General features: G+C 39.8%; 11 protein-coding genes across 11 annotated transcripts; 3 read left to right on the forward strand and 8 right to left on the reverse strand.

Annotated features, from left to right (window-relative positions):
• Positions 1 to 660: 660 nt before the first annotated feature.
• On the reverse strand, positions 661 to 1,661 carry WALSEDRAFT_14292 (HAD-like protein; the record flags this gene model as incomplete). The annotated part of the gene is made up of 2 exons (XM_006955604.1): positions 661 to 953; positions 1,007 to 1,661. The coding sequence occupies 2 exons, from the start codon at positions 1,659 to 1,661 to the stop codon at positions 661 to 663; spliced, it is 948 nt and encodes a 315-aa protein (XP_006955666.1).
• A 178-nt stretch (positions 1,662 to 1,839) lies between these two features.
• On the reverse strand, positions 1,840 to 4,245 carry WALSEDRAFT_34405 (methionyl-tRNA synthetase; the record flags this gene model as incomplete). Its single annotated transcript, XM_006955686.1, has 4 exons — positions 1,840 to 2,550; positions 2,599 to 2,854; positions 2,904 to 4,093; positions 4,140 to 4,245. 4 exons carry the CDS (start codon positions 4,243 to 4,245, stop codon positions 2,027 to 2,029), a joined length of 2,076 nt encoding a protein of 691 aa, XP_006955748.1. The 3' UTR covers positions 1,840 to 2,026.
• A 180-nt stretch (positions 4,246 to 4,425) lies between these two features.
• On the forward strand, positions 4,426 to 7,781 carry WALSEDRAFT_66795 (PIN domain-like protein; the record flags this gene model as incomplete). Its single annotated transcript, XM_006955687.1, has 5 exons — positions 4,426 to 4,478; positions 4,527 to 4,737; positions 4,781 to 4,890; positions 4,936 to 7,384; positions 7,432 to 7,781. The coding sequence occupies 5 exons, from the start codon at positions 4,426 to 4,428 to the stop codon at positions 7,747 to 7,749; spliced, it is 3,141 nt and encodes a 1,046-aa protein (XP_006955749.1). The 3' UTR covers positions 7,750 to 7,781.
• On the reverse strand, positions 7,775 to 8,983 carry WALSEDRAFT_59002 (peroxisome membrane protein). The gene is made up of 4 exons (XM_006955688.1): positions 8,863 to 8,983; positions 8,570 to 8,816; positions 8,014 to 8,526; positions 7,775 to 7,968 (listed from the first exon to the last, which is right to left on the reverse strand). The coding sequence occupies exons 1-4, from the start codon at positions 8,975 to 8,977 to the stop codon at positions 7,809 to 7,811; spliced, it is 1,035 nt and encodes a 344-aa protein (XP_006955750.1). The 5' UTR covers positions 8,978 to 8,983; the 3' UTR covers positions 7,775 to 7,808.
• Positions 8,984 to 9,038: 55 nt separating this feature from the next.
• Positions 9,039 to 11,486, reverse strand: WALSEDRAFT_61740 (Metallo-dependent phosphatase; the record flags this gene model as incomplete). The annotated part of the gene is made up of 8 exons (XM_006955689.1): positions 9,039 to 9,599; positions 9,645 to 9,876; positions 9,921 to 10,030; positions 10,077 to 10,099; positions 10,150 to 10,265; positions 10,312 to 11,075; positions 11,318 to 11,422; positions 11,478 to 11,486. The coding sequence occupies 8 exons, from the start codon at positions 11,484 to 11,486 to the stop codon at positions 9,039 to 9,041; spliced, it is 1,920 nt and encodes a 639-aa protein (XP_006955751.1).
• On the reverse strand, positions 11,281 to 14,458 carry WALSEDRAFT_55832 (hypothetical protein). The gene is made up of 4 exons (XM_006955690.1): positions 14,395 to 14,458; positions 12,478 to 14,348; positions 11,478 to 12,430; positions 11,281 to 11,422 (listed from the first exon to the last, which is right to left on the reverse strand). Exons 2-3 carry the CDS (start codon positions 13,398 to 13,400, stop codon positions 11,761 to 11,763), a joined length of 1,593 nt encoding a protein of 530 aa, XP_006955752.1. The 5' UTR covers positions 13,401 to 14,348; positions 14,395 to 14,458; the 3' UTR covers positions 11,281 to 11,422; positions 11,478 to 11,760.
• Positions 13,425 to 14,023, forward strand: WALSEDRAFT_61742 (ankyrin; the record flags this gene model as incomplete). The annotated part of the gene is made up of 2 exons (XM_006955691.1): positions 13,425 to 13,464; positions 13,509 to 14,023. 2 exons carry the CDS (start codon positions 13,425 to 13,427, stop codon positions 14,021 to 14,023), a joined length of 555 nt encoding a protein of 184 aa, XP_006955753.1.
• On the reverse strand, positions 14,083 to 14,443 carry WALSEDRAFT_61743 (hypothetical protein; the record flags this gene model as incomplete). Its single annotated transcript, XM_006955692.1, has 2 exons — positions 14,083 to 14,348; positions 14,395 to 14,443. The coding sequence occupies 2 exons, from the start codon at positions 14,441 to 14,443 to the stop codon at positions 14,083 to 14,085; spliced, it is 315 nt and encodes a 104-aa protein (XP_006955754.1).
• A 162-nt stretch (positions 14,459 to 14,620) lies between the features above and the next one.
• Positions 14,621 to 16,009, reverse strand: WALSEDRAFT_59004 (reductase). Its single transcript, XM_006955693.1, has one exon. It carries the CDS (start codon positions 15,998 to 16,000, stop codon positions 14,969 to 14,971), a length of 1,032 nt encoding a protein of 343 aa, XP_006955755.1. The 5' UTR covers positions 16,001 to 16,009; the 3' UTR covers positions 14,621 to 14,968.
• Positions 16,010 to 16,307: 298 nt separating this feature from the next.
• Positions 16,308 to 18,324, reverse strand: WALSEDRAFT_59005 (peptidase M22, glycoprotease). Its single transcript, XM_006955694.1, has 8 exons — positions 18,308 to 18,324; positions 17,908 to 18,209; positions 17,357 to 17,848; positions 17,156 to 17,310; positions 16,805 to 17,108; positions 16,673 to 16,761; positions 16,562 to 16,626; positions 16,308 to 16,518 (listed from the first exon to the last, which is right to left on the reverse strand). Exons 3-8 carry the CDS (start codon positions 17,732 to 17,734, stop codon positions 16,409 to 16,411), a joined length of 1,101 nt encoding a protein of 366 aa, XP_006955756.1. The 5' UTR covers positions 17,735 to 17,848; positions 17,908 to 18,209; positions 18,308 to 18,324; the 3' UTR covers positions 16,308 to 16,408.
• A 2,016-nt stretch (positions 18,325 to 20,340) lies between these two features.
• On the forward strand, positions 20,341 to 21,252 carry WALSEDRAFT_59006 (hypothetical protein). The gene has a single exon (XM_006955695.1). It carries the CDS (start codon positions 20,395 to 20,397, stop codon positions 20,812 to 20,814), a length of 420 nt encoding a protein of 139 aa, XP_006955757.1. The 5' UTR covers positions 20,341 to 20,394; the 3' UTR covers positions 20,815 to 21,252.
• Positions 21,253 to 21,809: the final 557 nt, after the last annotated feature.

Raw genomic sequence — 21,809 nt, forward strand, 5'->3', positions numbered from 1 at the left:
AACCATCGTATATAGGTTTTTATAATGAAATACCAAACACAGCCTGAGATTCTTACTCAATGTACTTGAAATTCTTCACTATTTAAACGACCTAATTGATAGGGTGAGCAAAACTAAAATTCTCTTAAAAGCAGATATTTCTTCGATTAGTGAATCAAATAATGCCTTGGCTGGAATTGTCAGGGTCCGTCCGGTCAGAAATCATTGCGTTTGTTATTTCGAAGGGTCCCTGATATTATAGCTGAATTATTGGATAATCGAAGCTATATACTAATATACTTATAATATGTAACAAATACTATTTCAGATTTTTGGTAAGCTTTTTTTATTCAAGTGGTTTTAGAACAGGTGGAGTCTTCGGCAGGGAAACGGTTATCTTAATGCAATATTAGCTTTGTATCATTTCTATCAGACTGTAATAAACTTTAAAAATCACATTATATATAGTCAAATTGCTTAAACATTATTTATTTTGGTTGCGTAACTACTCGATGGCACTTGTAGAATCTTTTGGTGGTTGATAGTCTGTATTCAAGTTAGTAATACTCATAACAGTGCCTTTCGTACTCACCCGGTCTGAAAATATCATCTAAGAAAATACCAACACCACTGTTCATAAGCCCATTAGCTTTTCTATGTCTATTGAGTTAAAAATTTTACCTACCCTTCGTTGTTGGTGAGTGTTCTATGGGTAGATGCTTCCCTTGGTGCTTTCATAGCATTACCCATAGAAACAGACATACCAGCTGCCTTGAACATTCCGACATCGTTTTCACCATCACCGAAAGTGATAATGTTTTCTGGTGGGATACCGTAGACACCCGAGAAATGAGCCAATGCAACAGACTTGTCTACACCTGGTGGGCATAACTCAATAATGTAAGGAAGAGCACGGGTCATCTTGAATGAACCAGCTGGGAAACGTGGTTCGTGGTCAAGGAGAACCATAAAGTCTATAAAAGCAATAGGTCAGCTAGTGAAATGGCTATAATACACTTGTATTCACCTTCAATGACGGTTTCCTCCATAGGACAGAAAATTTTAACGATAATTGCTTCCTCCTTATCAACCTTTTCCAAGAAGTCAGTACCTCTTGCGTCAACAATCGCTGGGTCGAAACCTTTTGAAATTTCGAAGAAGTCCTTGTCTGGTCTCTCTTCCAAAGAAACACAGTGGACCTTATCGTGTTCGTAAAGCATACAAGTCTTGTTATGCTTAATCATCATGTCTACAACAGATAAAACAGTTTCCTTTGCGATCTTTTGTTGTGATTGAACGGTACCGTCGGCGTTGTACACGATGGCACCGTGACAACAAGCAGATGGAAGATCAGTGATGTCACATGCGACACGCATATCATCAATAGAAACTAACTGTTTACCTGTAACAGGCAAGATTGGAATTTCTGGCTTGTTTTGTCTCAACCACTTGAAGCTGTCGATAACTCTTGGGTGGACGGCGTGGTCATCATCGAAGAGTGTACCGTCGACGTCAGAAATGATCATCTTGATTTGGTCAGCTGTGATTGGTGGACCTTCTGGCTTTGATGGTCTTTGTTGCACCGAAGGCTTAGCGAGCGCTTTGATAGAGGAGCGACGACGTTCGGATTGCTTTGGATCCCATCCTGCACTTGAGCGGCGTTGGTTTTGTGAGCTAATCATTTTTTTGAATTTGGAAGTTTAAGTTCAAGTAACGAATTCTTAAAATGTCAAAAGTGGAGTATAATGACGTTCAGATAACTACGTCAACATATCAACAAAATATCTTTTACATGGATTTCATTAAAGTTTAATAAGTATTTCTTCCTTTATCGTTCAATTCTCATTTCTGAGATAAACAGCCCTATGACGACGATAGGAAGATCTTCGAAGATCGCTGGAGTGATATGCAACGTGTGTGCTCCAAGGGATGTTACTAAAACTTATTTATCTACTGCATAAAATACTTCATATCTCACACTTTATTAACGCATACGTCCGGATTGGGTAATTAGATTTGTGCTTTTAATTGGAAAGAATTTTCAAAATTACAATGATTCTAACTTTTTGATCATGACGTCCATATCATTCTTTAACTGCTTCAATTGCGCGACCTCTTTGCCAAGATCGGCATCCTTGATTGCTCCAGATTTGATATCACGGATGCGATTACCTTGAGCAGTGATACTGTCATTCAAAGCCTTTGCTTCAGGTGTATCAGGTACCTTGGCTGTTTCTTTTGCTGCTTTTGCTGCCTTTGCTTGCTTAGCAAGTTGCTTCTTCGACAGCTCTGGTGCCTTTGGTTGTCCATCTTGACTTCCGCCGAACTTTTGTCTCCATACATCTTCCATCTTCTCGTCTATACGTGTGAACAAGATACTTGGTGTTCCGATCTTATGACCTGGGTAGAGATCGATAGCAAATGATTCAGGGAGTGTACGTGCAGGTGCGTCCAATTGGTTGATGATTGATTCTGAGGTTGAAGGCATGAATGGATGGATAGCTGCACTGATAATATAGATGAGGTTAGCAGCAACCAATACAGTTCTTTGAGCTCTGCGAGGATTTTCAGCTTTGGGCACATTAGCAATACGTCATTGTGGTGATAAGCTAAACCTACCTAAAAGTGCATTATCGAGTTTGTTCTCCTGGATCCACTCGTTACCTCTTCTAGAGAGAGCCAAAACATCATCCAAGCCAGACCGCAAGTTAGCGCGTTCCATAGAATCGATATATCTAGTAAGAACCTCATTAATGTCCTTAACGAAGCTATTTTTGCGCTCTTCAAAGTCAGTGTCATCGGAGTATTGGAGATTGACATCTTCAGCTTCTCCTGGTATAGTACTGTCGAATTTGGCAGCAGTAAATTTGAGAACCTTCGGCTGGCGTTAGCATAAATCCCCATCAGTAAAACATGTAACTCACTCTGTTCACATAGTTACCAAAATTCTTGAGCAAATGATTGTTGTTTGCTCCAATGAATTCGTTCCATGTGAATTCAGTGTCACCAGATTCCGGACGACGACTGAGCAAGAAGAATCTCCAAACAGAAGGTGAAATTCCAGTTTCCTTTGCACTGTTACCGAATACACCTACTCCCTTAGATTTACTAAACTTTCCGCCTTCATATTGGAGGTAATCCGTTGAAGAAATGTACTTGAGTCTAGTCCAGTCACGTCCATCAGCTACTAAGAGTGAAGGGAAGAAACACAAGTGGAAGTAAACATTATCTTTACCCATGAATTGGTAATAATTGACATTCTTTGGATTCAACCACCATTTTTGCCATTCATCGGTATAATTGGCTGTGATGGAGATGTATCCAATTGGAGCGTCCATCCAGACATACATAACCTTTCCGGCCATCTCAGCGTCTTCCTCTGGGTCACCTATAGCTGGGACTGGGACACCCCACTTTAAGTCACGGGTGATCGCTGATGGTTGAAGACCTGCTTTCATTCTTGCCTCAACAATCTCCCTATCCGAGTTGATAACAATGTTTCCAGGCCAGTTGTGCTGAGAAGCAGTGTCTTTCAACCAACTTTCGAGAGCTGGCTGTAATTTACCCAAGTCAAGGTACATATGTGCAGTTGGACGAGTGACAAGTTGTGATTTTGGATTCATTTTTGATCTTGGGTTGAGCAACTCGAGTGGACTATCAAAAGTGCGTGAACATTTGTCACATTGATCACCACGGGCATCGTCAGCTTGACAATATGGACAAGTACCTTCAACGAATCTGTCTGCTAAGAACTTGTCTTCTTCAACAGAGTAAATTTGCTCCTTCGTTGACTTTACCAAAAGGTTATTCTTTCTGATATTTTTGTAGAAATCTTGTACAATTTCTGTTTGCTTATCAGTAGAAGTGCGTCCAAATTTATCGAATTCAATCTCGAACCAATCGTAAACTTCTTTGTGAATGGCTGTATATTTATCGCAAAGCTCCTTAGGTGTTATGCCATCCTCGATAGCTTTCGTCTCAGTTGCTGTACCGTATTCATCTGTACCGCAAATGTAGAGTGTATTGCGATTTCTAATTCTGTTGTATCTAGCGAAAACATCTGCTGAGAGTGTACTACCAATTACGTTACCCAAATGTGGTACGTTATTACAATCTGTCAAATTAGTGAGTGTATCGACTGTTTATATGACTCAACTTACAAGGCAGAGCAGATGAGATAAGGATATTATCTTCGTTATCCTTTGGAAGTATTACTTTGTCCTTTTCAACTAATTTTCTGAGCACTTGCTCGTTTACCGAAGTCATTGTATAAAACGAAGGAAGAAGACATCATTTTTTCGGGATATAGTTTTGATATGGAGATATACTAATCTATGGGGTATCAGCTAACTATCCTTCAATCTCATCTCTCAATATCTCCCCTCGTTCTTCTCATCTCTCTCATATCACATCTCTAGATCTAACCACGAAGATCAATTTGTAAAGATGGGTGTCAAAGGACTTTGGCAGCTGTTACAGCCGGTTGCAAGGCCTGTAAAGTGAGTAATCAATTCGTTATCAATCGCCACTCCTAAATACATCATAAGATTAGAAATGCTGGGAGGTAAACGCGTAGCTATAGACTCATCTATCTGGCTTTATCACTTCCTTAGAGCTATCAAAGACAAACAGGGCCATACGCTCACCAACGCCCATATCCTTGGTTTTCTTAGACGTATACTCAAACTGCTATTCTACGGTTTGAAACCGGTCTTTGTGTTTGATGGAGGTGCACCTAGGCTTAAGAAAACCACCATCGTGAGTATTCATTGTTCCCAAATGCCATACTCACTCCACACAGTCTGAACGTAAAAATAGACGACAGGGAGCTAGACAAAGCCATGCATTGATAGCTTCAAGGTTATTATCTGCACAGCTTAGAAAGGCAGCAATTCAGCAACAACAGAGAGCGTAAGTCGCGTTTCTTTAAATGACATCATATTGACAAAGCTTAAGTGTACAATCGAAAGGAACAGCAAAACGCAGTGACGATTCGGATAATGATGATAATGTAGCTTATCTTGATGATCTCAATAATGTTGCCCCCAAAAAGCAAACACCACAGAAGAAGCGGAGATTAGATCCATATGAGTTACCTGCAGTTCCGTCACATCCTAAATCAAACATACCAGATCCGAGACTAGCTACTGAGGATGAACTTCGTGACTTTATATCAACTATGAAACCGTCTGATTTCGATACGTCTTCAGAAGCATTCAAGCAGCTGCCACCAGAAGTACAATATGAATTGATCGGTGATATGCGATTAAAGTCCAGAAGCACATCTTTTTCAAGATTAGAAACTATGCTTCGCAAATCATCAACTGCGAAAGACTTCTCTAAAGCTCAAATACAAAATCTTATGCAAAGGAATGACTTAACTCAGAAACTTATCAATCACTCAGAGGGAATGGGTAAAGACGAAGAGTCACCGGTTGCTCTACGAGTATCTACATCTAGAAACAAAGAATATTTCCTCATGCGAAAATCAGATAATGAAGGTGGTGGATGGGTTTTGGGTATACAAGACTCAAGGGGACAACCAGGTCAGAAGCCCATTGAAATATCCAGCGATCATGAAGATGGTGAAGAACAACATATATCTGAAGATACGGATGAAGATGATATGGATATGGAGGAAGTGAGCATTCCACCAGCAGAAGTTTCAGATGTTCCCGCTTTTAACGAAGATGGGTCACAAATCCCACATGTATACGATACATTTGAGGAAAATGAAGCACAATTAACAGGCCTGGATGCAGCTTTAGATGAGAGTATGATTACGAAAGCCAAGGAGGACAGTTTGAGAATGTTTACTGAGATGGCGCGGAGACATCGAGAGAAAGAGAAAGCTACTGACAGTATAGAGAACCAGCCCGATTCTTTGAAAGATGTGAGGGGTGTTAGTAATGCGCAAGCAACACAAAAGCTCGGACAAATGCAGCCTAATGTCACTCGCACTATAACGAAGCCACCTGAACAACCATCTTCACAGCGTAAAGCAACACTCAAGCATACCCCCGCCAGACCCCAGGAGGAGAAGAGAGAAAAACTAAAACTACAAGATTTCCAAAGTAGACAGTCTAAAAGATTGCCTGAGAGGAAGTCTGTTACACCTGAAGATCAAACACCCCTGTTTTTAGATGAAGACGAAGAAAATGATGTAGCTGACATGGAAGAGGTCGCGCAGATTCCCTCTGTAGATTACCAGAAGAAGAATTATGTATCTGAGCCTATCGATAAAGCGACGTCTGAAAAGCAAATCGACATAGTCAAAATAGAGAAGCATGACACAGATTTGAATTTACCACAGGGGCAGGGAGCCATTTTTAAAGAACCACATAAAGCACCACAAAAAGAACTTTTAGACTCAGATGTTGAAAGTGCGTATAGTGGTTGGGAAGAATCACCGCCGCCGCAACAACCTCCGCAAACTACTACGTCTGCATCTGTATCGCAATCAACGTCAACTCAAAACGAGAAACAACTCGATGAGCTACATCTAAAAGATCGATCTTCAGAAAACAAAGAGATGTCACCACCTATAGATATAGATGCATCTGATAACGAGATTGAAGCAATAGAGGCTATTGAAAATGAGGAGAAGGATTATATTGCGTTTAGTTCAACAGTCAATAATAAAAACTACGATGAAATGTTAGCTGAAGCAGATTTAGATATACGTAGATTGCAGCAATCGGCAAAGAAAATGTCAGGTGGTAGTGATGATCCTACTATGCAAATGACAGGAGAGATCCAAAAGTTACTACGAGCGTTTGGTATACCATACATAACAGCGCCTATGGAAGCTGAAGCACAATGCGCTAAGTTAGCTCAAATGAATCTAGTTGATGCGGTTATAACTGACGATAGTGATGTCTTCCTGTTTGGTGCACCTATAGTATACAAAAACATGTTTAACGATAGGCAATTTGTCGAATGTTATGTTTCGTCGGATATAGAGCGAGATCTGTCATTATCTAGGGATAGATTGATAGAACTTGCTCATATTCTAGGATCTGATTACACTAACGGCTTTCCTGGGGTTGGTCCAGTAATGGCTATGGAGTTATTGGCCGATTTTGCTCATGAGAATACCCTCGTTGGTTTCAGAGATTGGTGGATCAAAGTACAAAATGGCAAAGATACGTCAAATGATACCAGTACGAGATTTAGAAAGAATTTCAAGAAGAAATCAAAGAATCTTTTCCTTGATAAAGAGTTCCCAGATCCGCAAGTTAAAGGTGCATACTATGGGGCTAAAACTGACAGCTCGAATGAGGAGTTTGTTTGGGGTATACCAAATCTGGATGAATTGAGGGAATACCTCTACAATTACCTTGGATGGCCTGCTCATAAAGTAGATGATACTATCATACCTGTTATGAAACACATGCGCAATAAGGTACGTTGTATTACTCATAAGAATCATAATTTTAACATGATAAACAGAAAGCAGCACCTCAAACATCACTTGATCGGTACTTCGATGATACTGTTGGCGCAGGTGTATTGGGACCGCGTCCTATGGCTGCGTATTCAAGTAATAGACTCAAAGAAGTCGTCAAAGCGTTCAGAGGAAGGAACAATTCAGAAACACCAGCAAGCTCTGGTTCTGATTCCGAAGAGGCTGACTCAACCAAAAAGAAAAAGAAACAGCCTGCCAAACCACGGAAGCGGACGCAGAAACCTGCAAGGGTTGCTTCAAAGAGGAAGAAGGACACAAGCGAGGAAGATGAGGCTAGTGATTGGGAAGATGAAGACGAATAACATTATCTAATATTAAGGACGTAGACTTGTTGTAATTGATGGCATTTATAAAAATACAATTAAGCAGATGTGTAGAAGTGATAATTGTCAACAAGTGGTATATAATCTCCTACGATACCTGCAGCTAATCCAATTAAAGGCCAATTTTCAAACCTGTGGACGAGTGATTCAACGCGGGGTTTGGTAAAATCTGACCAGATAGGACCACGGAGAAGGTACCTGCGTAACTTAGTTAGTGATTAAAATGATTACAACCTGACGCACCTAATAAACGATTGCTCGCGCCTCATGTGCTCGTTCATTTCAATCGAGCTCTTGTTGACATCAAATGCGTACGGTGAAACAGCGTTCCTTTGATCATATTTCCGTAGCTGTCTGCTGAGAATAGACATAGAGAGTGAAATAAGGAGAGGCGTCCACTCTGATCTAGTTCTCCAAGGTTTGTACCTGGTTTGTGTGCGGATGTATTGTCTCCTGAGGGCCAGTGCATAAACTAGTGGCTCTGCAGCAAGTAATAGCTCGGAAACAACCTGAGGAATACTATTCAGTGGTCTAACTAATGCTGATGGAGGGGTAAATGCATCACTACCCAATGCAACGCTTCTGAGATAATTATCGACAGTCCCGTATTCTCTTTTGAATTCGTCAACATTGCGCACCTTGCTTGCTGGCTTGTACTCTGGATCGAGTGTGCTGTCTTGATCTCGTGACGGTGTCGACGGGTGAATGAGTGGACGAAAGCGGGTTTTAAGAAGGATGATTAAACGTAAGGTAAATCTATAGCATGTTAGTATAATAATAGGATGTATTGTTTACCCACTTGAGTGCTTCTACTGCAGAAATGTAATTCCAACGCTGTTTACCGGCACTTTCTGATGTTCTTTCCCTTCTATGCATAACTATTTCACCCAAGAGCTGCAATGAACCTATCAAAGTCAACAGTCTTGAAGATATCTTGTGTAATGCTCCCCAGTCAGCTTTGGTGGTGTATCGGCTATGTGGATTCTTAGAATGGGTAGCGTTCTGAATATCCTGCTCCTGTGTGATAACATTGAGCGAGCTGAAAACTATTCATTCGTTCAGTTGACACGACAGCGAAACTAAATCACTTACTGCACTCCGCTACGAGCTCTGAATCGTCAAATCTACCAGGGAGCAACCAGGCAAGTGTCCTCAATGCAGGCTCAACTGATAGTGACATTTTTGCTATCTTCTCTCTCTTGGACATCCCTTCAGTAGCCGTCATAATGGTGGAATATTGATAAGAATACATGCAATAAAAAATACGATTACAAGTTGTTGACGAGTATAACATTGTCGATATATTCACCTTTCTCGGTGCGCTTGAACGTCTCAATTATTTCTCCCCATTCGCTAACATCGTAGACTCTGAACCGGCGATCGTGGCCGACTCTACCGTAGCCAGAAAATGACGATCCACCACCAAAGCAGATCCAAGTACCTTGAATGAGCTTACATTCATCCGTTAAATGGCAATGTCCATGCGCGATTACTCTTATTTGATTAGCGCCAGTTTCATTATCGCGAAGTAGACCATTAGCGGCATTGAAGAAACCACCGTTAATACTACTTGCGCCATCGCCATCTTCTTCACCGCGACGTCCCCATCCTTGGATAGGATGCATGTTCTCGTCTAAATCTGCAGCATTATCGTAGTATTCGCGTAATGGGATATGCCCAAAGACAATAGCATTGGCTTTTTGCGCAGTCTGTGGAATCCTCTTTTGCTTTTCATGGGTGTCGTCGTATACTTCACCCTTCTGTGGTATAAATGGTCGATTTATGAGTTTTATCTTATCTGACTCCTTGACGAACCAGTTAATTTGATTCTAGAGGTATTTTAGTTTAATACTACAATAAATAAATCAGCTCACCTGTCTAATATAGTCATATTGTCCGGCCATGTTCTTGAATGGATTGTACCTCGGTGGTTGTAGAAGAGCGTGTGTGTCGAGGAAGTACATCGTAAGCAAGTGGGTTTTCGAGCTATCCGGAGAATAAGCTTTGAGGACATGGTTTCCAACTCCATGTATATCACTAGGACCTGGGTCTGCAAATGAGAATGGGAGCGCTTGCACTAATCTCATTTGTTCGCTCCTTGGAAGGCTATTTAACGTTAGATAAATCAAAGCACTCTTAAAATTACCAACTCTGTCAACTCTGAATCGTGGTTACCAAAAATGGCTGTGAAAGGTATCTTGCGTTTGACTACTTCATGGTGTACTTTGGCCAATACGCTGACAGCATCAAAGGAAGTACCCTGCGATATAATTAGGTGACATCACACTAATTTTTAGAGATCATACCTGTCCATTAAGTTGATCGCCAGCTGGGTGTGATGTTAGTGAACGGAAAATGAGCATCTTCTATATAACCCACTGAAAACGACAAAATCAGGTTTGACATCGTCTAAAGTCTCTGCCATGAGTTTGATGGTCTCTTCATCACCCTCACAAGGAGATTTGTCAGTGTCTCTACACGTTCCTTTTCCTACACTATGATAATTTTGAGCATTATATAGTATGCTACACAATCACGTACCTGAAATGTAAATCTGCTATTTGTAAGATTCTAAATGAACCATCTTCCTTGAATCTCAATGATTCTGGTTGCTTAGGGTGTTTATAACCTTTACGAGCAGTAAGTGTCATTCTTTGCTTGCCGTCACTCTCATCCTGTACATTAGCTCCTTCAAATCTATGGAAGTCAGGCCAGGCTGGTCCATGACCGAATAAAACATCAATTTCAGTTATTGCAGAAGGTGGACGTGGATCGTTCGATGGTTTGTGTATATGGTACCAAATATAAGCAGCCTCAGCTGATGGCTTCAAGCCTGATCTTATATTCTGGTTAACTCTAAACCAACTAGCGTCGAGATCCTTCGTTGATTCTGATTCGGTCAAAATTTTAACGTCATCAATGTAGCTTATATCTAATCTACGCGATCTCCTGTAATATACGTATTGCCAGTAGCTACCATCTTGTATGTTTAGGTTTAAGCCTACTCTAACCCATGGACCATACTTTGCATCCTCCTCTATAGTTGAAGGTGGATAGCAATCGCCAAAGTAATATTCCATTGATGGGGGTATAGAGCATGATCTGACTGTTATATCGTTTATTGGCGTTGTGTGTGGTAGGATTGGATTCCAGATGTCAAGAGGTGCTTCAATCATTGGTACATTGTCAAACTCCCCATCATTATCCTCATCACTACTGCTACTATTCCTGAAGTGGTCGACTAACTTGACGTAGTCGTACTTTTGCCATTCCAGAGGTAGCAATTGCTTGTCCCTTGGTGTGAACTGAGTCGACGATAACGAATATTTGGAAAGTAGTATAAAAGTTATAGAGCTGCCTATTAGGACACTCAATAACACGTGCGTTGTAAGTCTAATCATGAATGTCAATGAAAGAAGAGGTGGGTACAATTGAAATAATTTAGTGTAACCATTAATTCCTTAAGTTCAACGTTCGTATCGTATAGTAGATACTTAAATAGTTCTCTTTCCATCTTGTTTACTTCTTTGAGTTGAAACCTGCTAACGATACACCAACTTTGATTAGAGTACGTGCGATCTGAATGCGATTTACATGATAGTATCATAGCAGCTAAGAAAAGTCTCTCTGAGCAACTACCTTGTACACCGGGCTATCGTCATTCTTGTTAGCCGATATGATATGACAGATATAAATACCAAACCCACCAGTCTCATCTTGAGCCTATATAGTAAAACTAATGTAGATAATACTAAATGTGGTTCTATTTGGGTCCTTTCGAGTACTTTTCTAATAAAAATTTCTATACTTTCTGTCTTCTGGGTATGAAACAATTCTGATATAACATTATTAGCTGTAACTGAAAATTCATGATAGAATTTGTTGTACATGACTGCAATAGCCAAGCTATTTAATTTTACAGAAACTCATTTATGTTAGTGTCAAGACATTCGGCGAATCCAGGAAATTTCACCCAAAAACGGAAGTTGATTACAATTTAGTACCTAATCTAATAATAATAATTCCGCGTTCCAATTGTTCATCGTTGGGGTGTCTCTGCCTGCGCAATTCATTGCTTTCCATTTTCGACATTCCACGCATAGGACATCTCTTAATTGGATTAAATTGCTGAAACTCTTCATCTTCCTCTAATGAATATTCACACCTATCAATTTTGAGATTCTCAAATGAAGAAGATAGCGCCTGTTTAAATTGTTCAAATTCTTCCCAAAACTGTGGTATACTATTGCTCTTTGAGCTTGCTTTGATTTTATTATGGTGATCAATGTTTGATGTAAGCCAATGCATGAATAACCTCAATGTAGGTAAACATCTTCTCATGGATGTTGTCAAAAGGGACGCCAGCTTTATGTCATCTTGCGCACTCTCTTCTAGTTCAACTTCAGCTAGACTCGCTCTGACGTGCTTCATAAGTATCGTCACTACACGAATTAGATACTTGTGTGCAGTATTCCTGCGATTCTCTAGGGACATTTTATTTGGTATGCTTTCGATGTCTCGATAAACGCGTAAATGGTAGTGAAGGGAGATGTTTATAGTGACGATCTTCAATATCACATCATTTCTGAGCGTCCCGCTATCTAGCAACTTCTGAAACTGCCTCAAAGAAGAGTTTATTAACTTGCTGACTGTTTGATAACTTTACTAGGTTTAGCTGCTAAATGTAGAGCATAGGATATTACTCACTCAGTTCGATTAAGGAAAAGCATTCCGTGTATTTTAAGTAGCTGCACTGTGAATATCCTCAAATCATCATTGACGTTGTTTTCCTCGTCTAGTACTTTAGTAAGTACTTGTTTGAGATTGTTACGGGCAAGTTGTTGCCATTTGCTATGTTGGGGGCTACTCAGCGTGAGACCTCTGTAGTAATTATAAACAACCGCTATGAAATCATCGCGATAGCTTGCTAGTGTAGCTAAGGAGTTGAAGTGCATACCTTCACTTGGCATAACTGATTGTGCTAATTCGTAACAAAGTAAAGCGTTAGCGTATTGCCTATGTCTTGAATTCTGTTCGTACTGCACGCCCGCCTTAGGCCTACCACCTTCTTGGTTGTAAAGTTCTTTGTAACGCGCTATGTCACCGAGGAATATCAAACAACGATAAATAATGTAAACGCGGGTATTCTTATCAAAAGTGCCCTCTTCTGCTACTTGATTGGAATAATCCAGGGAAACATCAGCCCGTCCATCATCGCTACTTGTGTCGTCACTATTGACAACATTTTTATTTGGTTCGATTTGGGCTAAAAGGTGGGTATATTCATCCAAACCAAATAAAGTGATAGTACGGGCTATAATACTCCTATAAAATACCTCATCCTTCTTCATGAAGTCGATGAAATTCTGTAAAACTCGTCTACGTTCCAACCAAACTTTGTTCGGTTTTGACGAGCTGTCAATGTTCTTCAGACGCCTTCTATATTCAATGATGAGGTTGTGCGTCGTTTCGTGCCAAATATTATGCAAGTTGGCTGATACATCGTTATCTGAACCCATCAATAGATCACTTTGTAATCTCTTTCGAAGTGATTGTCTAAGAAATGTAACTTCTGTATCCCATGGGCTTTTGTTAGTGATTCTGTTGCGTAACTCCTCGTAAACGTTCATGACATTCCTTGTACAAGGCTCGTCATGGTAAGCGATCCATCAAATGACAAAAATATCTGGCTTGGTGGGTCTTTGTAGAAAGTTATAAGCTATATTAACAAATTTAAGCCGCTAGTGAAGGAAATATTGAAAGAGTCCAGCATTTGGTCGAAAAATGTGGCGTAGACGTCAATAGCTTGGATGAGAACAGCTATAGTCCTATCCACGCTGCTGTATCTTATTCGCACTTTGAACTACTCGACTACCTACTTAGTAAAGGGGGAGACGTCAATTTATTAGACGATGATGGCGAATCACCATTATTCGTGGTAGAGGACGTCGATATGGCGAAGCACATGGTTGAAAAATACCACGCAGATACTCATTTACGCAATAATGATGGTAGAACACCCCTAGAGAAGCTCATAGATGAGGATGAGCATGAAGAAGTACAAGAATACCTTAAAAAAGTCAGTCCTGAACCATCAAACAATACTGCAAACATCTCAGGTGATGACTTTGAGAATACGGAAACTGGTAGACAGGTCGCAGAAATAATGCGTCAAGCCGAACAAGATGGTGTCGATCCAGAGGAGAGACTGAGGGAGCTTGTTACACAGTCACTTCTAGGACAGCAAGAGTGATTAATTATAGAATATGGAGTGTATCAATAGCTTATTTAATAGATTATCGCACAAATATACTAAGTACGTTCTGGAAGCTTTGGTGGTACGCTGTGCCCCTGTGGCTGCTGTGCTTCAGGTACTTCCACACTGGCTTCCTGTGATCCCCCAGTGTTTGATGAACTTGTGAGCTTATCGAAGCCATCTTTGAACTCGTTAATACCTTTCTTGGCTGTTCCTGGGTTGTTTGACTTGCTCTCTACACTACCAGCTGGTCTTCCTGCAATTTGATCGCCTGCTCTGTCTACGGTTTCATTAAATGTTCCTCTGATGGTTTCACCAGTGCCTATGTTTTATGAGCATTTGTACATTGCTAATATTAATAGACTAACCGTGGAATCCCTTCCATGCACCTTGAATTTTATCTTGAATTTTATCCATAGTGTTTTTTATGTGGTGACGGTTGCTAAATAAGTAGCCGAAAAATGTGGAGCAAATGCACCATCAGATTCAAGACACCACAGGAAATTTGAATCAACCCAAACAAAAACTACTTTATTTCTTTATGCAAGTATCATTACATACGCCTTCATAAAGCACTCAAACAAAGAATGACGTCAATTGAGTTATCTCGTTTATAATGCCTCTTGAAGACCACTCAAGAAGCTAAATCAATGTACAAGATTTAGAAAATTCCCGCTTGTTACTTGTAATAAGTTTTTGCACTATCATCGCCCACATTACTTTCATTACATAGCATACTGGGCAAAGATGTGATAGAAAAGCTCTATATACCCCTGAGCTTTCATTCATTCTATAGAGGTTTATAATCTAAATAATATTACGGGAACAATCTTTTTACCTGACCTTCTACAATGTTCAACTGAGAAACAAGTCAAATGCTAGCGAATTGAAATCAAGCGGAATAAGCAATCATAATGGGTGTAAAGTTCTCGTTCGTTCATGTTATTTTACATAATATTCCTCCTCAAGTCTCGTCACGAGTGATTCGATTGAGGGTGAGTCTTTCACAGCTTCAACACCTTTACCTGACCACATAGACAAATCATCCGAACTGTTTCTCTGTGCTGCGTCTTTGCGTAGTGGTTGTGTGAAGGCGTTCTGCACTGGATAAGGGAAGCTGTATTGATGTGAGGATTGATTGATAAACTTATTACGTATTCCACGTGCCAGACGACCCGAAAATCCCTTTGTGAGCGTTGTATCCTCGCCTTTGGAAGAATATAATGCATCGCGATATGCCTGAGGTATTGGTGATTCGTCTGTCGTTAAGAAGACAGTGCCAAGTTGCGCATAATCAGCACCAGCGGATAGTGCAGCTTGAACATCTCCACCATTCATGAGCCCACCGGCAGCAATGAGGGGTATATTTAGATGATTCCTTACGCTTTCAAGAAGCTCTAATAATGGTTGACCTGGATCATCTGTATTGATAAAGGAACACCTATGGCCACCAGCCTCGATCCCTTGGATAACGCAGGCATCAGCACCCACAGACTCCCACTGAAGAGCCTCTTCTAAACTAGTAGCAGCCCCAACGACAGCTATTTTGCGATCGTGTAAATTTCTCACTTGCGGCCCGTCGAGAATACCAAAAGCGAATGAGGCTATTGGTGGAGCTTGCTCAAGAAGCACAGCGAACTGATCTTCAAACTTTGGGGCGAATTTACTAGGATTTGGTAGCTCGAGTCCTCGCTCAGCATATACGTCATCAAGCCATTTTATTGCTACTCTGTCTGGTTGGTAGCCATCCAAATTATCTACTATGAATAGGTTTATATTGAAGGGCTTTTCTGTGCCATTTCTGATCTTTTCTATGGAACCCTTGATAGAAGCCGGCTCCATCATCCCACAACCAATACTGCCAACAATGCCACTATTGCAGGCACTTATAGCCATCTGCGGTGTATTCACACCAGCCATAGGCGCTTGTATAATTGGTAGTTTAACACTTTGTAAAAGCTTACGAAATGTCATGGACGTTCATCTAACAGTATGGATGTGGACTTGTGCCTTTACGACCGGTCTTTTGCAGCAATTAACGTGTACTTATACGGTAAGTAACTAGTCTTTATCATTACGATTGAGTTACAAATATTAGATATCTCAGTTGGAAGATGTGACGTCGTCATTTTAGGCGAGAAAGTTAAGTAACTATATGACACGGCAAGCTCTACGATGTTTATATTGTCGCACTTAACATAATCAAAGAGGGTAAATGCACGCGACAAGCTTCGAATCAAAGTACTTTTAGCAGTATGCGAGAACCACCAAGATGGGTTTGAATCAATCCGGATTAAAATTTCGTCCTTTCTTTTATACAAAGCAATACACACGCCTTCGTAAAGTGCTCAGACTGACATGACGTCAACTGACTTATCTCATCTATAATTCCTCTAGTGACCATTTAGGTCGAGACATTAATGTACAAGGATTGCTAAAATCCTCGTTTGCTAGTTTGTAATGTGCTGCCCATGCTATCATTGCTGCATTATCTTTATTACGTTAGTGGAATATCACAGCTCAAATTATACTCACCAGTGCACAAAGATGGAGCTGGGAAGTATATGCTCATATTTTGACGCTCAGTGAGTTCTGTCAGACTTCAAATTTACTCAGTAAACACCTATCATCGACCGAACAACGCACCTTTTTCGTAGATATCCGTTGCTAGCGACACCACCACTTACAACCAAACTGGATGGCTTGGAAGGCGCATTGTCAAGAGCAAGTTCGATCTATTACGGCTTAGAGTATTTTTACGGTAAATGTTATTCGCACCTTATCTTTTAGTTGGGCAACAGCAGCAGCTTGAAAAGCTCTAGCTAAAGCTTTGCGGGTCATTTCAGTCTTGTCGCTCTCCTCCACTAATCTTCCAAAGGCACTCCTCAAACCAGAATAGCTAAACAGAAGTTGGCCAGGTGCTGGTACACGTAACTTCTTTCTATATTCCTTAATAAGAGCTACTTCATTTGCTTTGATGTTTTCCTGGTCTGCGAAAACCTCCAGTGCCGCTCCAGGCGCATTTGATGGATGAAGTGACCAAGGAATATTCAACAATTTTGCAGCTTGATCGAAAGCATTTCTGTAATAACTGTTAACTGGGCATACAATACACTTATGGATTCTCACCCAATAGAATCGTCGTGGCTAGTAGCCAAAATCGACATCTTATGCACACTCTCCGAGTCGACTATCATCGTATGTCCACCAGAGCATAGAAGAGTATAAAATGGGAATTCAGGAGGTGTCTTCTCCGTTAGAGTACAGGTGAGTGCGTGAGCTTGCTATTGCGTTGGTTAAGTAATTATCCTTTGGTTATGTACGACATACCATATGATGTACACCAATAAGTGGCTTATTACTCGCTCCAGCTAAGGCTTTTGCAGCAACAATCGCAATCTGGAGACATCCAGGCATGCCTGGACCTTGAGTGGTTGCTATTGCATCCATATCATTGAGTGATAAGTTCGATAGCCGCAATGCATCATTTATAGCTTGCGGTATATTCATCATATGTCCCTGTACTGCGTAAAGTGGATGTATGCCTCCATATTGCTCATGAATGTTGTTCTGCTTAAGCACTACGTTTGAGAGAATCTCTCTGTGGCTACTTACTACAGCAGCGCAAGTGTCATCCGCCGAGCTCTCCAATGCGAGTATTAAACGCCGCCGTGCGTCTTTAAACGCAGGTAAGAGTGTTCTTCTCATTTGACTGTTTCGGTTTAAGGAATAATAGAAGATTTACTTTACAGTGTATTAATTGATAGTGATGCTATATTTCCTATTCTAATGTCTAATCTAATAAATACCGTGGTGTATTTCCTTCGTGATATCGTTGGTCAACAATACGACATTAGGTATAAATCAACGTAAAAGCTTACAATTACTATTATAGGACATTCATGTGCTGAATTAATCCTCCTTATTTATTATGTTTGCTTATATCATATGATATTATCGAGATAGTACAAGACAACACATAGTAACCAGAGACATACGCACTTTATTAGAAGCTACTGTTATAGTAGCACTAACTGCATAGATTATCCCTCTCTTTAGTGGAGCACTAAATCTAATAAATGAAGACTGTAAAGAGACTCACAACAAACTAAGGTAGAAAGCGACATTTTCTATTACTTATGTCTTCAGTGTTATATTATCGACCTTTTTGCTAACAAATACTCTGGTGTCTATTCAGTTTAGTCATTTGGGGGTCAATAAAGATTCAATTCAATCCATTCAATGTTAAACTCTCGAATTGAACCACGACCATGCACTCACTGGTACTGCCAGTATACAAAGCTAATTCTTTCTTGGGATATAGACTGAAGAACCTTCTTGGAATTCACTTATGATGTTTCCGTACCAAGTTGTACTTTGTCAACTTATGAGCGGTCCGCTCATACCAATCAAGTAATCAGACCAATTAGACTGAATTGCCTGTTAAGTTGTAAAATAGCTTTACAATTCCTACAAAAAGCTGTTCCTCCACTTCAATCATCTCAATCGGACATATCATGGCAGTCATTCTTTCTATTACTAAATCATGTTAACAAGAAATTGAGAGTACAGCTAATGTTTACAAGTCAGATATTATGGTCATATCAGTTCTTACATCAGAAGCATTTCCGAGTATCCCTCACTAACTGCACGACAGTACTCGCCTATGTCATCACGAGTTTTCTGTCCTGGCTTACATTTCACACATGAAAATTATTGTTATGCAGAAGAGAACAAAATTAAATGGAAATAAATCAAAGTGAAACTGCTAGATCACAAACAGATGCAATCAATGTCACTACTAACGTTACAAGCATACTTTACAAAAGGAATAATAACTTAGTCACAGATTGCGGGCATACATTTTAAATTGCATTCTAAGTCAAGCGATACACATTGTGTGACTTCTGAAACAGATTTATTCAAAAGAGAGCAATCATGTAAGTACCCAAACAAATCTAAGGAAAGAATACACAAAGTATCAAACTTTTTCAATAGTATTTGACAGCGACGCTTATAAGACTGTCAGAAACTAGCAATTCAATATTAAGACACCATTCATCGATAGTCTCCAGTCGACCTATCAGATTAGACTTCAGCCCTACGGCGTGTCTTTCTTCGCCAAAAATATTCTCTGCTTGTGCCTATGGACGAAAACCACTAAACAAGATGAGAAATCTCTCAAGACCTGATTCTTTCCAAAAGGTGGATGGGTAGAAATAAAACTCGCAGGAGAGTCAAATACAATTTAAGATATCATAATAGTGCCATAAGCTGGGATGGTACTGAGGTTGATGTCTTCCTTTCTTAAAGTTCATCCTAATCATGACGACATTTATTGAGAAATACACAAGAAGTAACGTATAAGTTCTAAGAGATTAATAATAACTCCATGGTATAGAATTCCACTTACAAAAAAAAATATTTTCAAACAATGTAAAAAAAAAAAACAACTTTATTAAATTGCACCTTATTTCGCTACAGGTCAGATGCTATTTCAACTTAACATACTGCTTCTACTTGCAGCTACAAGCTTATCTTTAGCGTTATCTGGTGTCCAAAAAATATATATTCCTAGTGAAAATAACGGTTTATTTTATGGTGAAAGTTTATCCGGTGTTCATGCTTTTCCGACTGAAGAATATGCTTTTGTTAATCAAAGGGAACATGAGAGTGGTTTAGGTTACTATTCTGACGAGGTTGACAGTGAAGGAAATGTGTTAACTACTATCTTCGATAAGTATGCGGAACCTTTATCTATAGATGAGATGGCTTAGTCGACAGAATAAAATAATTTTTCTTGCTAACTGAACAGGATAAATAATATTTAGTGAAGTGTGTTGTTTCTAGGGTGTGTCATGCTAATGACAAAGTAGTTAATTACATGCTAAAAATACTGCCGAATCGACTGCAACGCCTACTTTTAGAGCTTGTATGAGATAAAATAAGGATACCAATTTGTTAGCTATTACAGAAGAAGCTATCGTGGGTTTTCGGTGTATATTTCAGCTTGAACAATAGTAACATGTCTTGATGATTCGCGTGTTATCGTCTACGCGCAGTTGAGCCGAAACATAGAAAACTCATGTGTGGCAGGTCAGATGCAATTCGAAAACTCATGGGAAGTATTTAGAGCTTGGGAAACTATGTCAAACCATAAATGATGATGATGATGAAATAGATAAACAGTTACCACAAGGTAAATCAAAGTAAAAGAGTTGAAATTACAATAGAATTATGCAAAGTTTTTAATAATATATAAATGAAATTTTTTTAAAAAAATAGAAAAACTTCGACAAATTTCTTATACAATAGACGCTGAAGGTATTGTTGTGTTATTAGAGCAAACATGGTTAAAAGATACCTCGATGCCAGTGATGAACATGAAGATGACTGTCCCGTTAAATTTGAAAATGGGATCTTGTATACAGGGGAAAGAGGAGTCACTAACACTCGTATATTTGGAGTGTTTTACAGGGAATATCTATGGTACCAAATACCCGCTTTTGCTATCACATTACCTATATTTAGTTACTATCTTTTTATGGGAGCTAGCAATTATGGGGGTAGTAGGAGCTTTCCCGATCCAACTATCATCTGGCCGAAAGGGATATGCTATTCTTGTGATAGGGAATACCACTGGACCCCAGCCAATAGAGAGTATCCATCATCCTTTAAAAATTAAGAGCAGTTTATGTATGATAATGAAGCGTTCGATGATTTGTGGGCTTGTTTCGAGGACGTATCCTAACCCCACAGAGAAGACGGCCTTCTTAATCCATGTGTGAAGGGACTGTAAAGTAGCAATGGATGTTATGGATTATTGTTCTGTAGCTGCAGGTATGGGACTAGAGCTCTATAAACTGGATGGCTACCAATATGCTAGTATTAACTTTCTTGTTGGTTCTATAAGATAAACAAGATCTATTTAGTTCTTCCTTTTTAGTGTACAATATTCTCTTCCTTATTTATATTTTCCAGTGTCCCATTATCCTGGTCCTTTTACTCTTTTCGTGATCTCAACTGGCCGCGCTCTTGTCTAAATATAGATGATCATGGCCTATGTGACTCGTCTTACCGCTGATCACAGCCCTCATCTCTACTTTTGTCTCCTAGGTTCGAGACCAGTCTGTGTCACATCCTTAGTTGACTTTGTATATTCGGTCCAGTACCGGATTTAAACAATGACCATTTCTTTGTGTACCCTGTTGGTACGTAAATATCAGACACGCTTTATTATAGGTTGTGAAAGTATAAGTACGTTATAGAATGATCATTTAAGATGATTGTTTCTTTTTACAAGATATGTTTCTTTATATAGTCTCTACTGTCCTCATGTTCCTTGTCGTCCTCTTGTCCTCTACTGCGCCTCGGTGTTCCTCTTGGTTCTTGGTGTAACTCCTTGTTCCTTCTATCCTTAGTCACTAAATGATGCTGTATGTTCAGCCCTGTATCTGTATTCTGACATACCCGCTGAAAACTCATAAAATGATGATGATGATGATGAAATCTGAATATATTGTTAAGACGTACAAATTATAACTTCGTCCATCAATACTTCTTATAGAGTCAGGGTCATTTCATTCTTGAGTTTTTGTAGGAGTCAATTGGAAGCGTTTCTTGACCGGAGTCGTAAATTGAGATGCTTTTGCACCGTATTGGATTCGAACCTACTACCCTCTTGTGAGGGGAGGATCTAAGCCTTCACCGCCACCCCAGGGGCAGCGGCAAAACTCATAAAATTGGGGAAAAATGTGAAAATTTGCGTGCAAAACACAACGAT

The sequence above is a fragment of the Wallemia mellicola genome (assembly GCF_000263375.1).
Source record: "Wallemia mellicola CBS 633.66 unplaced genomic scaffold WALSEscaffold_1, whole genome shotgun sequence".
Taxonomy (NCBI): Eukaryota; Fungi; Basidiomycota; class Wallemiomycetes; order Wallemiales; family Wallemiaceae; genus Wallemia; species Wallemia mellicola.